The sequence below is a fragment of the Nanorana parkeri genome, unplaced genomic scaffold (assembly GCF_000935625.1).
Source record: "Nanorana parkeri isolate BGI_ZX_2015 unplaced genomic scaffold, ASM93562v1 scaffold74, whole genome shotgun sequence".
NCBI classification, from domain to species: domain Eukaryota; kingdom Metazoa; phylum Chordata; class Amphibia; order Anura; family Dicroglossidae; genus Nanorana; species Nanorana parkeri.
Genome location: NW_017306342.1, coordinates 2,408,965 through 2,421,630, shown reverse-complemented (window position 1 = coordinate 2,421,630; position 12,666 = coordinate 2,408,965). Strand labels below are relative to the sequence as shown.

Sequence of the window (12,666 nt, the reverse complement as noted above, 5' to 3'; positions counted from 1 at the left end):
CCCCCAAAATGTTTAACTCCCCCAGCCCCACGTTTACGCGCCTATAAACGTAAATACGCGTCCGGTGCCCCAGCGCGCAAAAATTACAATTGCGCTACACATGTTGCATATCGCCGCGAACGTCGCAGTGAGAGCAATCATTTTAGGGCCATCAATCACTGATAACACTAAACTGATGAGCGGTAACAGCTTTTAAAGCGTCGCCTATGGCCAATTTTGGGTATTATCGTTTTTTGAGGTTTCGCGCGCACGCAATTTTAAGGCTTGACATGTTTAGTGTCTTTTTACCCGACGTGACCCCATCTTTTATATTTTACCCAAAAATTGGGTAATAATAAATGTTTTATCATTTAATATAGGGGAAACTGTTTTTTAAAAAAAATCTTGGTAATTTTTCCTTAATATAGTAAAAAAATAAAACCCCCAGTGGTGAATAAATACCACCAAAAGAAAGCTCTATCTGTCCCCAAAAAATGGTATAAAATTAATTTCAGTACAACGTTGCATGACGGAATAAATGTCAGTCAAAGTACCGCAGCGCTGAATACTGAAAAATGGCCTGGATGGGAAGGGGGTTTATCACGGCGGATGTCAACTGGTTAATAAATGCACCCGCATTAAAAATGTGCATTTATAATACGTTTGCATTAAAAGCTGCAGAGCATTGCAGCTGTGAGCACTGCATCACATTTGCAATGCACTGGCTCATGAGCACCAAGACTGTATAAAGGCCCCTTTAATGGGGCTAGAGGAAATAAACAATGGCCTACAAATACAGTGACCACTCTTGTGCAACTTCGATCTGTGAGTCCCTCTGCCGTGGTGGCAAAGCTGCCCTTAATTCAAGCAATAACTGGACACTTCAGGGAGAAGCACCCTGCAATCAAAGTAAGTTGTATGGGGCAGTTTAAGGCTGTGGGGTTGGCGGAATGTGACCATGTTTCATGTTACTCCCCAAATACAATTTGGGAAACAGATAGACTTTGATGTGTACAATATAAAAAAATGATTTTAATTGAAGCATGTATTTATTTTAGGATTTGGCCATGATTTTAAGACATCAATGGATAAATCTTTTTATTATTCAGGTGAGTATTCTTTAGGAAACGTTTGATCAAAATAGATAATCATCACTCAGTAACAAATTCTATTCTGTGTATCCCCAACAGCCATTGAAAGAAACAACTTATATCGGCTCTCCCAAAGTATACCCTTTACACCCCTGCCTCCTGTAGGTAAGCAGAAAAGTGCATTAGTAAATCACCCCCATGGTGTCTGTGTGTAGGTTTGCAACCTGAGCCAGCACTACAGGAAGAGGCACTCAGCTGCAAAGGGAAGTTCTCCCCAAGCATGAGAAGACATGAGGATGAGCAGCAAAGAGAAGGGAAACAACCATGGATTACAGTAAGGCACACATTACAGTATTGGTTTATGTTTGAAAAATCTGAGGGTTTAATGTCACTTTAAGTTCTAGTTTTCTTTTTTTTCCAGATAAGTGCATGGAAGATAAGTATCAAATAGATTGTGTGCATCTAACAAGTGCCCTTGGTTTATTCCAGGAGAGCTGGTCACAGTGTATCGGCTAGAAGAAAGCTCACCAAACATCCTAAACGACAGCATGTCATCCTGGTCTCATAATGGCTGTTATGCCACAATAGAAATACTAAGTAAGGAAGAAATGGGAGGCGGATTGAGGCGAGCTGTGAAAGTGGCCTGTACCTGGTCTGAAAAGGACATTCTTAAGGCTGGGCACCTCTATATCATCAAGTCATTCCTCCCTGAGGTGGTGAATACATGGTCGGATGTATATAAAGATGGCACAGTGCTACAGCTGTGCCTCAGGGTGAGCCATACTATTATAATTATATGTAATATATATTCACTATCATCTTTGTTGTGGCTGTGGGCAAATTGCAATGGAGGGTGAGAAGTGAAGAGAATTGCACCAATACATATGCAGCATATAAAACAAATCTGGGCAAAGTAATATTTGTCTACTAAGCTGTGAGTGATGTGTAAAGGCTTTCTTAATGCAAAGGCAGCACAATAAATAGCCACTAGATATATTTGTAAGATACCCTACTGCAAGGCTCCTGTTACAAATATCTACGGTATGTATATGATGTTCCAGGTATACCTTAGGTCAGTGGAGTCTACTGTGATATGCATTTATGATAGCTATAATCTTCTCTTTATCAGTGTTACTGTGACTTTTATTATACTTTGCAGCTTGGTTCCCCTTTTTAAAATTCTATTTCCTTGGCTTCTTCATGATACAAATGGACCTGGCGTTTTCCTATATCTCCCACTAATCTGGAAGCATTCATGATCTGTCATAGGCATCCATATTTCTGTATGCAATGACAAGGTCCAGCCAATCCACAGTTGTTAAGTCAGGTTGAAGGGGTTCTCCTCTAAACAGGGTGCATGTTAATATGATAGCACATCTGTAATAACTACATTTATATGCCACTCTATAAAAAAATTTACATTGAAGTATATCAATTGTGATACAACATAGCATAATAATGCTGTACACTTGGCATTACATTCAACATTTTAATTTGATATGTTTAAACCCAGTAAACCTTGATTTGATAAAACATAAAAAACATGTACATGCTGCAGCTAAAACCAAGGCAGGTGACAAAGAGTTGCGTAGTTGAGCTTTAAGGGAAATAAATGGACTAAAGGACATACATAAAATGTATGTTAATAATATCGTTATAATATATACATGCAGTCTTTTTGTTAACTTTTTAGTTATCGTATGCTATGCTAACATAGTATCTACAGTTTATCTGAAATTTTCTTGAAACTTCTATTCTAGGAAATCCAGCAACAACGAGCTGCCCAAAAATTACTGTTTGCTTTCAACCAAATGAAACCCAAAGCAATCCCATATGCTCCAAAGTAAGTATGACTTGTTCAGACACTGTGAATAAATATGTATTTCTGATGAGGCTCTGTGACCTGTAGAGCTGATGGAGTATTCTTTAATGGCAGATTTCTGGAAGTGTTCCTCCTCTATTGTCACTCGGCTGGACAGTGGTTTACAATTGAAGAATGTATGGCGGGAAGGTTTAGAAAATATAATAATAACACAGGCAATGAAACCGTTCCAACAAACAAGCTGGAGAAGACAATGCTAGCCTTCAGCCATTGGTGCTATGAGTACACCAGAGGGGAATTTCTGGTCCTGGACTTGCAAGGTAGTTCTCTTTGCTTCGTAGGTCACTAATGGTATCAGTATAAAATGGTATGTGTCGATGTCCTAACACCCACTATTGTGAATTATCATTTGAATTATTTACCTGGTTACTTTTTAAATACAGTGATATTTAATTTGTTCCACGATTCTGGTCGCGAACCGAGTTATTACTCTATATTATCTTTAATGTGAAGCTGACTGTAACCAAGATAATATAGAGATTATTATGAAATTAAGCTAAAAGTGTATCACACACACTGGTATGGTTGAGCAAATACACTGTCTTCACCCATCACTGTTGTTTAGCCTTTTTATAACACTTAGCCTTTTAGTTATGGATGTCCGTGCCTCAAAATATTAGTCCATAAGATTTTAATGGTTTACTAATTACTAAAATAGTTTAAGGAGCTCAGCTTGAATTTTGTACTGTATACATTATTTTTTTTTTTTTTACAGGGTTAGTGTTATAATCTAGCTAAAGATGTTACATTGAAGTTAGCTGTCACGTACAGCTAATTTTAATGCAATCATCCTTACACAGCAGTCAAGAAAAACTGAATGTTAAAAAAAATATATATATATATTTCCTGACACCAACATGGCAGCATACGAATGGGACCAGTTATACTATTAATTAAAGCACACATTCCAATGCCACCATTCTTTTTTCTGTCCTCACTGCTCAAGCCGGTTATACTAAAAATACTTTTGATTTTTACCCTCACCTTGCTTCTGGCCTGCCGCACAGGTTCAGCCTCTTCTTGTTGCAAAGTTCCCTTTGTTCAGGTGGCTAAATGCTATTTTATAAGGGAAGCCACCCCCCATATCTTCAGAGTTTGCGGTGCAGGAAATGGTCTTTTAGGGTCCTTTCATATTCGGATGCTTCCTCCATCATGGCGGCATGTTGAAGACACCTGCTTGGCCTCCTGGTTTTCTGACTCTGAAGAAACCATGACTCCGATGCATCATCAGAAACTATGGTGGTACTGGAATAATCACATGCATGGACAAGATGACAAGTAGGATCCACTCCATTTTCTTTCAATTAGTTTAAGTAGTGAATGTGCTACTATTTCCTATGGCTTTGCAGTCCTGCTTTGCTCTGGCTGAATCTTCTTTGAATATCTGTTATTATGCCTGTAGATCTATTCAGTTTTCCATGTGTGTTTAAAGGTGCACTGCAAGGAAGCATGTGATTATGTGGTGCTGCTGCTAATGGCTTAGTTGAAGCTTGCAGGTTTTCCCCTAAAAATCAATTAGTTTGCTTGTGGTGCTTTAACTCTGCAGGTGCTTGCTGAGTGCAGGCTGCTGCTGCCACTTGTAACTTTGCTACTACATCTTTAGCTGGATCTTACAGAAGTCACTCTGTCAGCCTGAAAGCTTAAATTTTGTGCCTTAACACTTTGAGCGCCTTTCATGTCAGTATTGTTGCTATAACTCTCTCCAGCCCTATTGCTAGCACTGCTCCCCAAAGGCCAGAGTAAGCTGCTCCATTTGGGATGAAAGGTCCTCTTCAAGCTGTGATAAAGCTGCTACACATGCAAATTCTGCTACTAGGATTAAGAATTGTACAACCTTTTGAGCAGCGCTGGACCTGCGATCATCTGGCAGGATGCTGTGCCAAGTTTCCTCTGCAGGGGCAGCAGTAAATAGAAAGATGGAGGTCTGAAGCCTTAAACAGAGGTGAAGTACTTTATGAACTGTCAATTACTAGCCCAGTCAAGCAGCTGCATCCACCACAAATCCCCCTCTAAAGGTGCCCATACACTGCTCGATTCTCGTACGAGAATCGCTGGAAATCCCGTGATCGTTGGAGAATCGAGCAGTGGGAACGGAGACGTGCGACCGTTTCTACTGTACGGTCGCACGTCTTCCGTCGAACCAGCATGTTTGAAAACCAGCCGGGAATCGTACGATTCTCGGCTGGTTAGAACGGTGCTCGGAAGACAAATGCCGAACGGGCCGGTGTACGCACGCGCACACGCACACTGCCCGTTCAGCATTGCGGTCATCGGAAGCCCGCCCCTCAGGGGGGCGGGCTTGCGATGATCGAGAGTGCGATCTGCCTGTCCAAGATAGGCAGATCGTACGTTTTTTTAATCCCTGTACAACCATCGCAAGACTATGGTCTTGCGATGGTTGTAGAGTGTATGGCCACCTTAACCCTAAGGCAGTTGGTTATAGAGTATTGCCAGCATACATCTTAAGTGATAATTAATTGGCAAGGATTCCCTTATTGCCAGGGCAATCCGTACTTGGCCTACGAACACAGAAGCAGACCTTTTGGCTGACAATGAGGTCTCGGGGGCATGGTAATTTCTAAATGAAATTAATCAGCAATTGACTTTATAGGGAAGCTGCTATGGATATGCTGTGTTGGGAATCCAGGACTGCAGTTACCTTGTGTCGGTGCAGATCTCACCACACACAACAATATCTAAAGTCACAGGGGATGGAAGAATTAAGAATCAGCTTGTCTTCATTTCAACAAACCAAGATTACTCCCTTGCAAGAGAAACAAAAGTTCTTTTGAGGGTTCCTCTTGTTGGTTATATGTTTAGATAAAGCACTGAGATCTTGAGGAATGCTGAATTAAGTTTTACTTTACTTGAATATGGGATTTTTAAGAAAACAGAAAGGAAAATAGCTTTCTGTGTTTCATAGATAAGCATGCACACAGAGACTAGCATTGCACAACAGCGCCATCTACAGCTCAAAGGACATATCAGTACCTTAGTATAAAATTGACCAGTAGGTCCCCGGTTGCGGGAGCTTGCGCAAGTTTGATCCTGTTCAGGATCCATGGGTCTAGTTAAGAATTCAAGACGGACACTGTCAAGTTTTTCTTCTCATCTTCCAGTCAGTTTATTTCCCATCAGAATTCCATGGGGTAAGCACAGCTCTAGGTTCTATGTACACATATTAAAATGGTGTCTCATAATCTTTCCAGTCCAGAAATGTCAAGCTTTTTATCCTCTATTTTTTCCTAGTGGGAAAACCAGGAGACTTAAGAGTAGTCTTGGTTTTGAATACTTGGAACAGAGGGATCAGGATCCAGATCTTGCATATGGAATCTCTGTATTCAAATCACTTAAGCCATCAAAAGGCTATAGGATGTTGTGCCTGCAAGAGGTGTATTCATGTTCCTGTACACCTATATTTTCTCAAATGTCTTGCTTGCCGTTCTAAAGTTCCCATTTCAGTTTGTTTATCTGCCCTTTGTCCTCGCCACAGCCCTAGGTAATTTTCCAAATATTACATCCAGTTACTGCCTTCTTGAGTGAACAAGGCTTCAAGTATTACCCTATTTGTGGCAACATACTGCTGTTAGTTCAGCATGCACATACTCTGACAGTCCATGGGAACACCTTCAGTTAGGCTCCGATCAAATTTAACAGGGTTCCCCAACAGGGAAAGCCAAGTAATGCCAACACTACTGTCATCCTACTGACAGAATCAATTCAGATCGTGAAATTAGACTTACTGGAGCCAGAGGGTCTTCCAACAGGATTCTTCAGGATGATTTTAAATATGAAATTCTTTGTTTCTGGCTAAGGTTGCGAGCCTGGGAGGTGTGCTTTAATTGATAGTATAACTGGTCCCGTGATTGGGCTGGGGGTGGAGCCATTCCCATGTGTATGCTGCCATGTATTGGCGTCAGGAAAGGAAAATTACCGATAGGTAAGTATACAATTTATATATATATATATATATATATAACAAAAGTCTTGACTCTATAACCTCTTAGGCTCATTTTGCACGGGCATTCCAATCAGTTCCCCCTGTCAGTTTTTTAGGCTGATTTGGTCGGAAGCCCAAGGTAAGTCTATGGGCAGCCGGATCTAAACGGACGTGCATCTGTTTATATCTGTTTAGCCCCGACTCCGGCCAGGTCCAGAAAAACAAACGGATCAGATTTCAGTTTCAATGGACCTGATCGTGGTGGATCGGGGTAATCTGATGCAAACAGACATATGTCCATTTATATCTGACTTGACCATAGACCAACATGGGTCCGGTAATTGCAGATTTTTCCTCCATTGCAAGATGTCACAATGGAAACATCTGTTCAAGTCAGCAGGAGATTCGTGCATAGATCCCCTCCTGATCGGAACTGAAGGTGCCCGTGTGAAAGGGGCCTAACTAACCCCCTTGCTAACTAGGTGTAATTACCTATTTTCTTGGCCATCTTATCCCGTTTTGACAGTGATTTTTTTGTTATACCTGTCATAAGAAAATGTTTATTTTTTTTGTAGCTTTAGCCCTAAAACATATGCAAAAATACCTTAATTGCTTTTGTAAATACATTCACCACTCTTTATACCAGACACACAATTTTAGTGATAAATGTGACAAATCACAGGATAACATTTTCACTTGATACCTACAGTTACACTAGTTGTTGTCAGATTATTATTTGCCTTAAACCCTTTTGCTGCCAATGACATGTACCATGTCATGGCATTACAAGCGTAAAAATAAGCCCAATATGAGCCTTGAGATTGCTTTAAAAAGTTAGAAGTGATCCGGGTGGCTGTAAAGTTTCCTCAATCGCTTCTATGTGTAGCGAAGGTTTGACCCCGAGCCCGGGACCACAAAAAATTTGTTTCAGGATGGGTAGCACAGAGAAGAGATCTGATGCCTCTGATGTCTCCATACAGATAACCTGTCACTGCACAATACTATCACATAGGGGGCTTACCAGCCCCTGCCTCAACTTACATGCATAAAAATACATGCATATACAACGCATGTGTACATAAACGGCAATTGCGTAACACATATTAGGTATTGCTGTGCACAACAACATGAGTGAGTTTATGGTTAACTCTCAAGTGATAAAGCTGTAAATCTCTATCTATTTAGCTCATCTTTTATGTTTTTTGGGAATTGGGAAGTTTATTGTGTTTTGTGTGCACTAAAATTAGATTTAGTGTATTTTTTTACTGAAATATGCGTAATGACCAGCTTCCTGATTGGTCAGGATGCCAGGCTACCTAGCAGCAAGTGAAGCCAGCTTCCTAGCCAATCAGGAAGACGGGAGGCAGGTCATGACGTGCCGCCTGGCTTCCTGATTAGTTAGGAAGCCAGGCTGCCTACCAACAAGTGAAGCTGGCTTCCTAACCAATCAGGATGTCGGGGGGCATGTCATGACCCGACTCCAAGCTTCCTGATTGGTCAGGCAGCCTCTGCAAGTGTAGCCGGGGTTCTTTTGATAAAACACCAGCTTCCCAGGCAATCAGGAAGCCGGGCAGCTTCCTGATAATCGCAGCACGTACCGGAAAAAAAATATATCGGTACTCGCACTTGATACCAAAAAAACGGTATCGGTGCTTCCATAATAACAATGTTCAGCTACCACCTTTTTATTCTACAGTCCTTTTGTTTTTCTGAAAGTATATAGAGCGGGATTTATCAAAACTGGAGCAGTTGCCCATAGTAACCAATCAGCTTCTCTCTTTCATTTTCAAAGTTTAACTGAACAAACTGAAGAGAGAAACTGATTGGTTACTATGGGCAACTGCTCCAGATTCTGTCTGCTCCAGTTTTGATAAATTCCCCCGATAACATTTTGGAGGTTTTGCGTAATGTTAAGGCCAAAAAATGTTTGAGTGTGTGTGAAAAAAGATAAAAATTGCTCAGGTAGTGAAAGGGTTAAAATATATAGAAACTTTAATATTATTACCAAAAATAAAACGTTGTTTCCCATAATTCCCCTAAAAAAAATGTCACTTTTGTATCATAAGTAATGACAAGTGATCTGTCATATTTGTCACAGCTAAAAGATGAAATAGCTCTAAAGATTGGTTAAAATGTTTTATTGGAATATAGATATAAGATATTTATGCTTTTTTTTCTCTCAAGGTGTTGGGGAAAATCTGACGGATGCATGTGTTATTAAAGCTGGAGAACGCAGGTGAGTTTATTATATATATATATATATATAGAGAGAGCGAGAAAGGGTATAGAGAGCGAGAAAAAAAACCTGTTTGCTAACTTAGCTCTGAGGCATGTGCATTGTTGGAACATAGAAAAAAAAATCCTGCGTGACGCTGGATATTCCTGTATAACTGATTTATAACACCATTGGTGGTGTTACATCCCCACAGTTAATTCCCCAACTACATTCCATCTGCATTCCTCGTTGAAATTACTGCACTTTTCAGTGTTTTGTCATTTTAAAGTATATTTAGAAAATAAATACACACGGAGATACTGATGTCTTTTTACAAACATGACTACATAGACTTTAAAGTATTACAGGTGCTTCAACTGGCATTGAGCTGGCTTCCTGGGCAATCAGGAAGCCATGCCTCCCGGCTTCCTGATCCCTGATTGCCCAGAAAGCCGACTCCAGCCGGCTTCCCAGCCAATCAGCATGGAGCCAGCTGTTCAGCCGGCTCCATGCTGATTGGCTGAGAAGCTGGCTCAATGTTCCCCTATGGCACTGCCGGTCAGAGGAAATCTTCCTCTGACCGGAAGTTCCGGTATCGTGGAAGGTATTGGAGCATTTGGACGAGTACTCGCCCAAATACTTGGTATCGGCACCGATACTGGTACTAATATCGGTGCATCCCTAATCACCATATTTAAGGACTGTTGAGCTGCAAGATATTACATTTTTGGGGGGTAAGATATGGTTTGGGTGTTTTAATTTTTGAGGAGGAAAAAATACAATCCTCCACTAGACAATCATATACAGTATAATGCAAGGTTTAGATAACTTTATTTCAGAGATCTACCTGCTGCTGTTTGCGTAAAAACAGGAATACCCCACTCAAGACTGGTTACTTACTGGTTGACTTGGTTAATATGCACAGCAAGGGAAGAATAAATATAGGTCAAGAAATCCCTAAACTGGCGTTGTCTGTCTCTCCCTTGCTGCCTGATGTTATTCTAACATTAGGCACACACACACACTTACTGTGCTGAAATGTTGTTTGTAGGCCAGGTTCTAGTTAACCTTTATGGCATGTCTTTCTTACTCTTGTTCAGATCAAATGGCATGATATTTGGACCGGCCAACCTGGGGGATGATGCCATTAAAAACTTCTGTGCCAAACACCAGTGTAATACATGCTGCAGGCATTTAAAACTTCCAGGTAAGTTGTGGCACAGAAAACCTAGTAAGTGTACCTGTAGGCAGTAACACTGAAGTATCACTCTGTCAATCAATCTCTGGTAAATGATATCACTCATCATGGCTTCACTGATGCGACATCACAAGCTCTGCACGTGTGATTTATTACTATTCAATGTCTATGATGAACAAGTAAGGGCCATGCCACCACGCATCCAGCAGAATACAGCTCACCAATAAGAATGAATGGGGCCACTGTGCACATGCGCAAGAGTAGCTGGTATGGATTTTTTCCCTAGAAAGGCTGTGTGGTGCTGGGCAGGGCCACACAGAAATGATTTCTGGAATGGGAAGTATTAAAGATGGCATGCTGCACTCAGGGGGGTAGGGGGAATTATTAAATGACACTTTCTTAAAACGTCACTTATCTTTTAACTCTGATTGGTTGCTATGGGCACTGTTTTTTCTCATGATGTGACTTTTCTCCTAAAAATGTTCAATTTACAAACATATCTTGTTTAGGTGTGGTTTATTTATTTATTTTGCATAAATGATGTACTTCATGGAAAAAAATCAGCTTGCATAAATTGCAAAACTAAGGTGAAATGAAAATAAGGCAAATACACCCCCAAAAGCCTTCAATATGACTGGCACTGCAATTCATCGGGGTTCATGCTAACAGTGGACACCTTTATAATAAAAATAATCATTCAAACCCTCTCTCCATTATCTTAAAGCTGGCTCCTATGTTTGGCCAAAATATTAATGACTGTCAAAGTCTGTCCATTTCATTGTTCAAAATATACACTATTCCTCCATATTATGGACACTTGAATGACACACTGAAAGCAGAACTCTGGGCAGAAGTTTTGTTAACCCCTTGCAGTGGGGCTACTCCCACACTGCAAGGGTTAAGTGCTCGTTTGTGTCTAGGTGCTAAAAAAAATGGTTATACTCACCCAAACTTCCTATGCTGCAACGGTAGTTTGTCTCTCGACGTCCTCTTGTCCGATACACTTTATAGAAGAGATGACTCAGGGATACTTAGACTGCTGCAGGGAAGTTGGAGTGAGGCGGAAAGAGGAAACTGGCTCTAAGGATCGGGTGAGTATAACTTTTTTTTAGCACCTTGATACAAATGAGCACTTAACCCTTGCAGTGTGCGGGTAGCCCACTGATAGATAGGATCACATTAGAGGTATGGGTGAGTATGATTTTTTTTTTTTTTTGTAAATATAAAGTATTTTTATGTATGTCTGCTAAACAAGATCATCTATATCTCCTCAGAGATAAAAAGGAATGACTATGTAGCAGAGGAAGATTTGCTCCGAGGAAGCACTCTACTCATCAGTGAGAGTCACAGAACAGAAAGGCCGACCCAGCAACCTGTAAGGGAAGATCAGCAATGTTATCCTGAAAAGACTGTTTCCTAAGCACACCACCTCCTACATTAATGGACATTCGGCAGGATGCCTAGGTATCTGGTGAACATGATATATTTGAAAGTCTTTTTCACTGTTTACTATAATATTTAGCAAAACCACTTTTTTCCAGGAATACACTGTATCAGACTTCTGTAAAACAGTGAAACAAAACTCATTTGTAACATTCTCATTTATTAAAGCATAGAGACAAAATATTTTTTGATATGTAGATGTAAATAACTTTCTATGGATGAATACCATGGTTTATTATACTGTGTAAAATGTAATAAGATGTCAAATAAAAAGTCTAAGTTTTGTAAAGAGTTGTCAGTGAAATGTCCTTGCTAACAATGGATTATTGTAATGGTATATTATATACAAGTATTCCCTTAGACATCATTGCAGGTTTACTTTTTACATAAGTAAGGTATAATTTCAGCACTTCTATGCCACAAATGCCTATTTTATCATGTGCTACAGCTGGCCTTATAAGAACGAAGATACAGCACCAGACAAAGGCTGTCAACATGAACTCAGCTCAAACTGTGGGGAAGGTGATCCCCATTTGAGTTATTCACTGAGTATACACTAATAGATTTTCAGCTCTCTAACGGATTTTGCTATCCACACTAAACAGCGTGGATGGAGGAATCTCTTGCTGCCACTATTGAATTCTAGCAGTCGGCCCTGCTGTCAAAATACCTGAACAATGCATGCATGCATCTGATTAGATGCAGGTGCTGTTCGACTGACTATTTTATTACTGGGTCCTTCAATTTTTCATTCGAAGGATGTCTGGTGGGAGCTGGCAGATAGGGCCACCCACTGAGCAAATTGTGCATGGTTTATGAAGAATCAGACAAAATCTGCTCCGTGTACTGTATACCCAGCTTTAGACTGAATAAGTACTTCCAACCTGCTTGAATAGCTTACCATCCAGTTTTCATTTA

The 12,666-nt window shown here is 40.4% G+C and overlaps 1 protein-coding gene across 1 annotated transcript in view; it reads left to right on the top strand.

Moving 5' to 3' along the window:
• The window catches only part of LOC108804799 (transient receptor potential cation channel subfamily M member 7-like), a 79,750-nt gene extending 68,025 nt beyond the window's left edge, over positions 1-11,725 (top strand). The window contains exons 31-38 of the mRNA XM_018576684.1: positions 1,038-1,088; positions 1,170-1,235; positions 1,560-1,843; positions 2,831-2,913; positions 3,007-3,212; positions 9,077-9,128; positions 10,208-10,314; positions 11,580-11,725. Coding sequence (XP_018432186.1) covers positions 1,038-1,088; positions 1,170-1,235; positions 1,560-1,843; positions 2,831-2,913; positions 3,007-3,212; positions 9,077-9,128; positions 10,208-10,314; positions 11,580-11,725 — 995 coding nt within the window. The remainder of the gene's footprint in view (positions 1-1,037; positions 1,089-1,169; positions 1,236-1,559; positions 1,844-2,830; positions 2,914-3,006; positions 3,213-9,076; positions 9,129-10,207; positions 10,315-11,579) is intronic.
• The last annotated feature ends 941 nt before the right edge of the window (positions 11,726-12,666 follow it).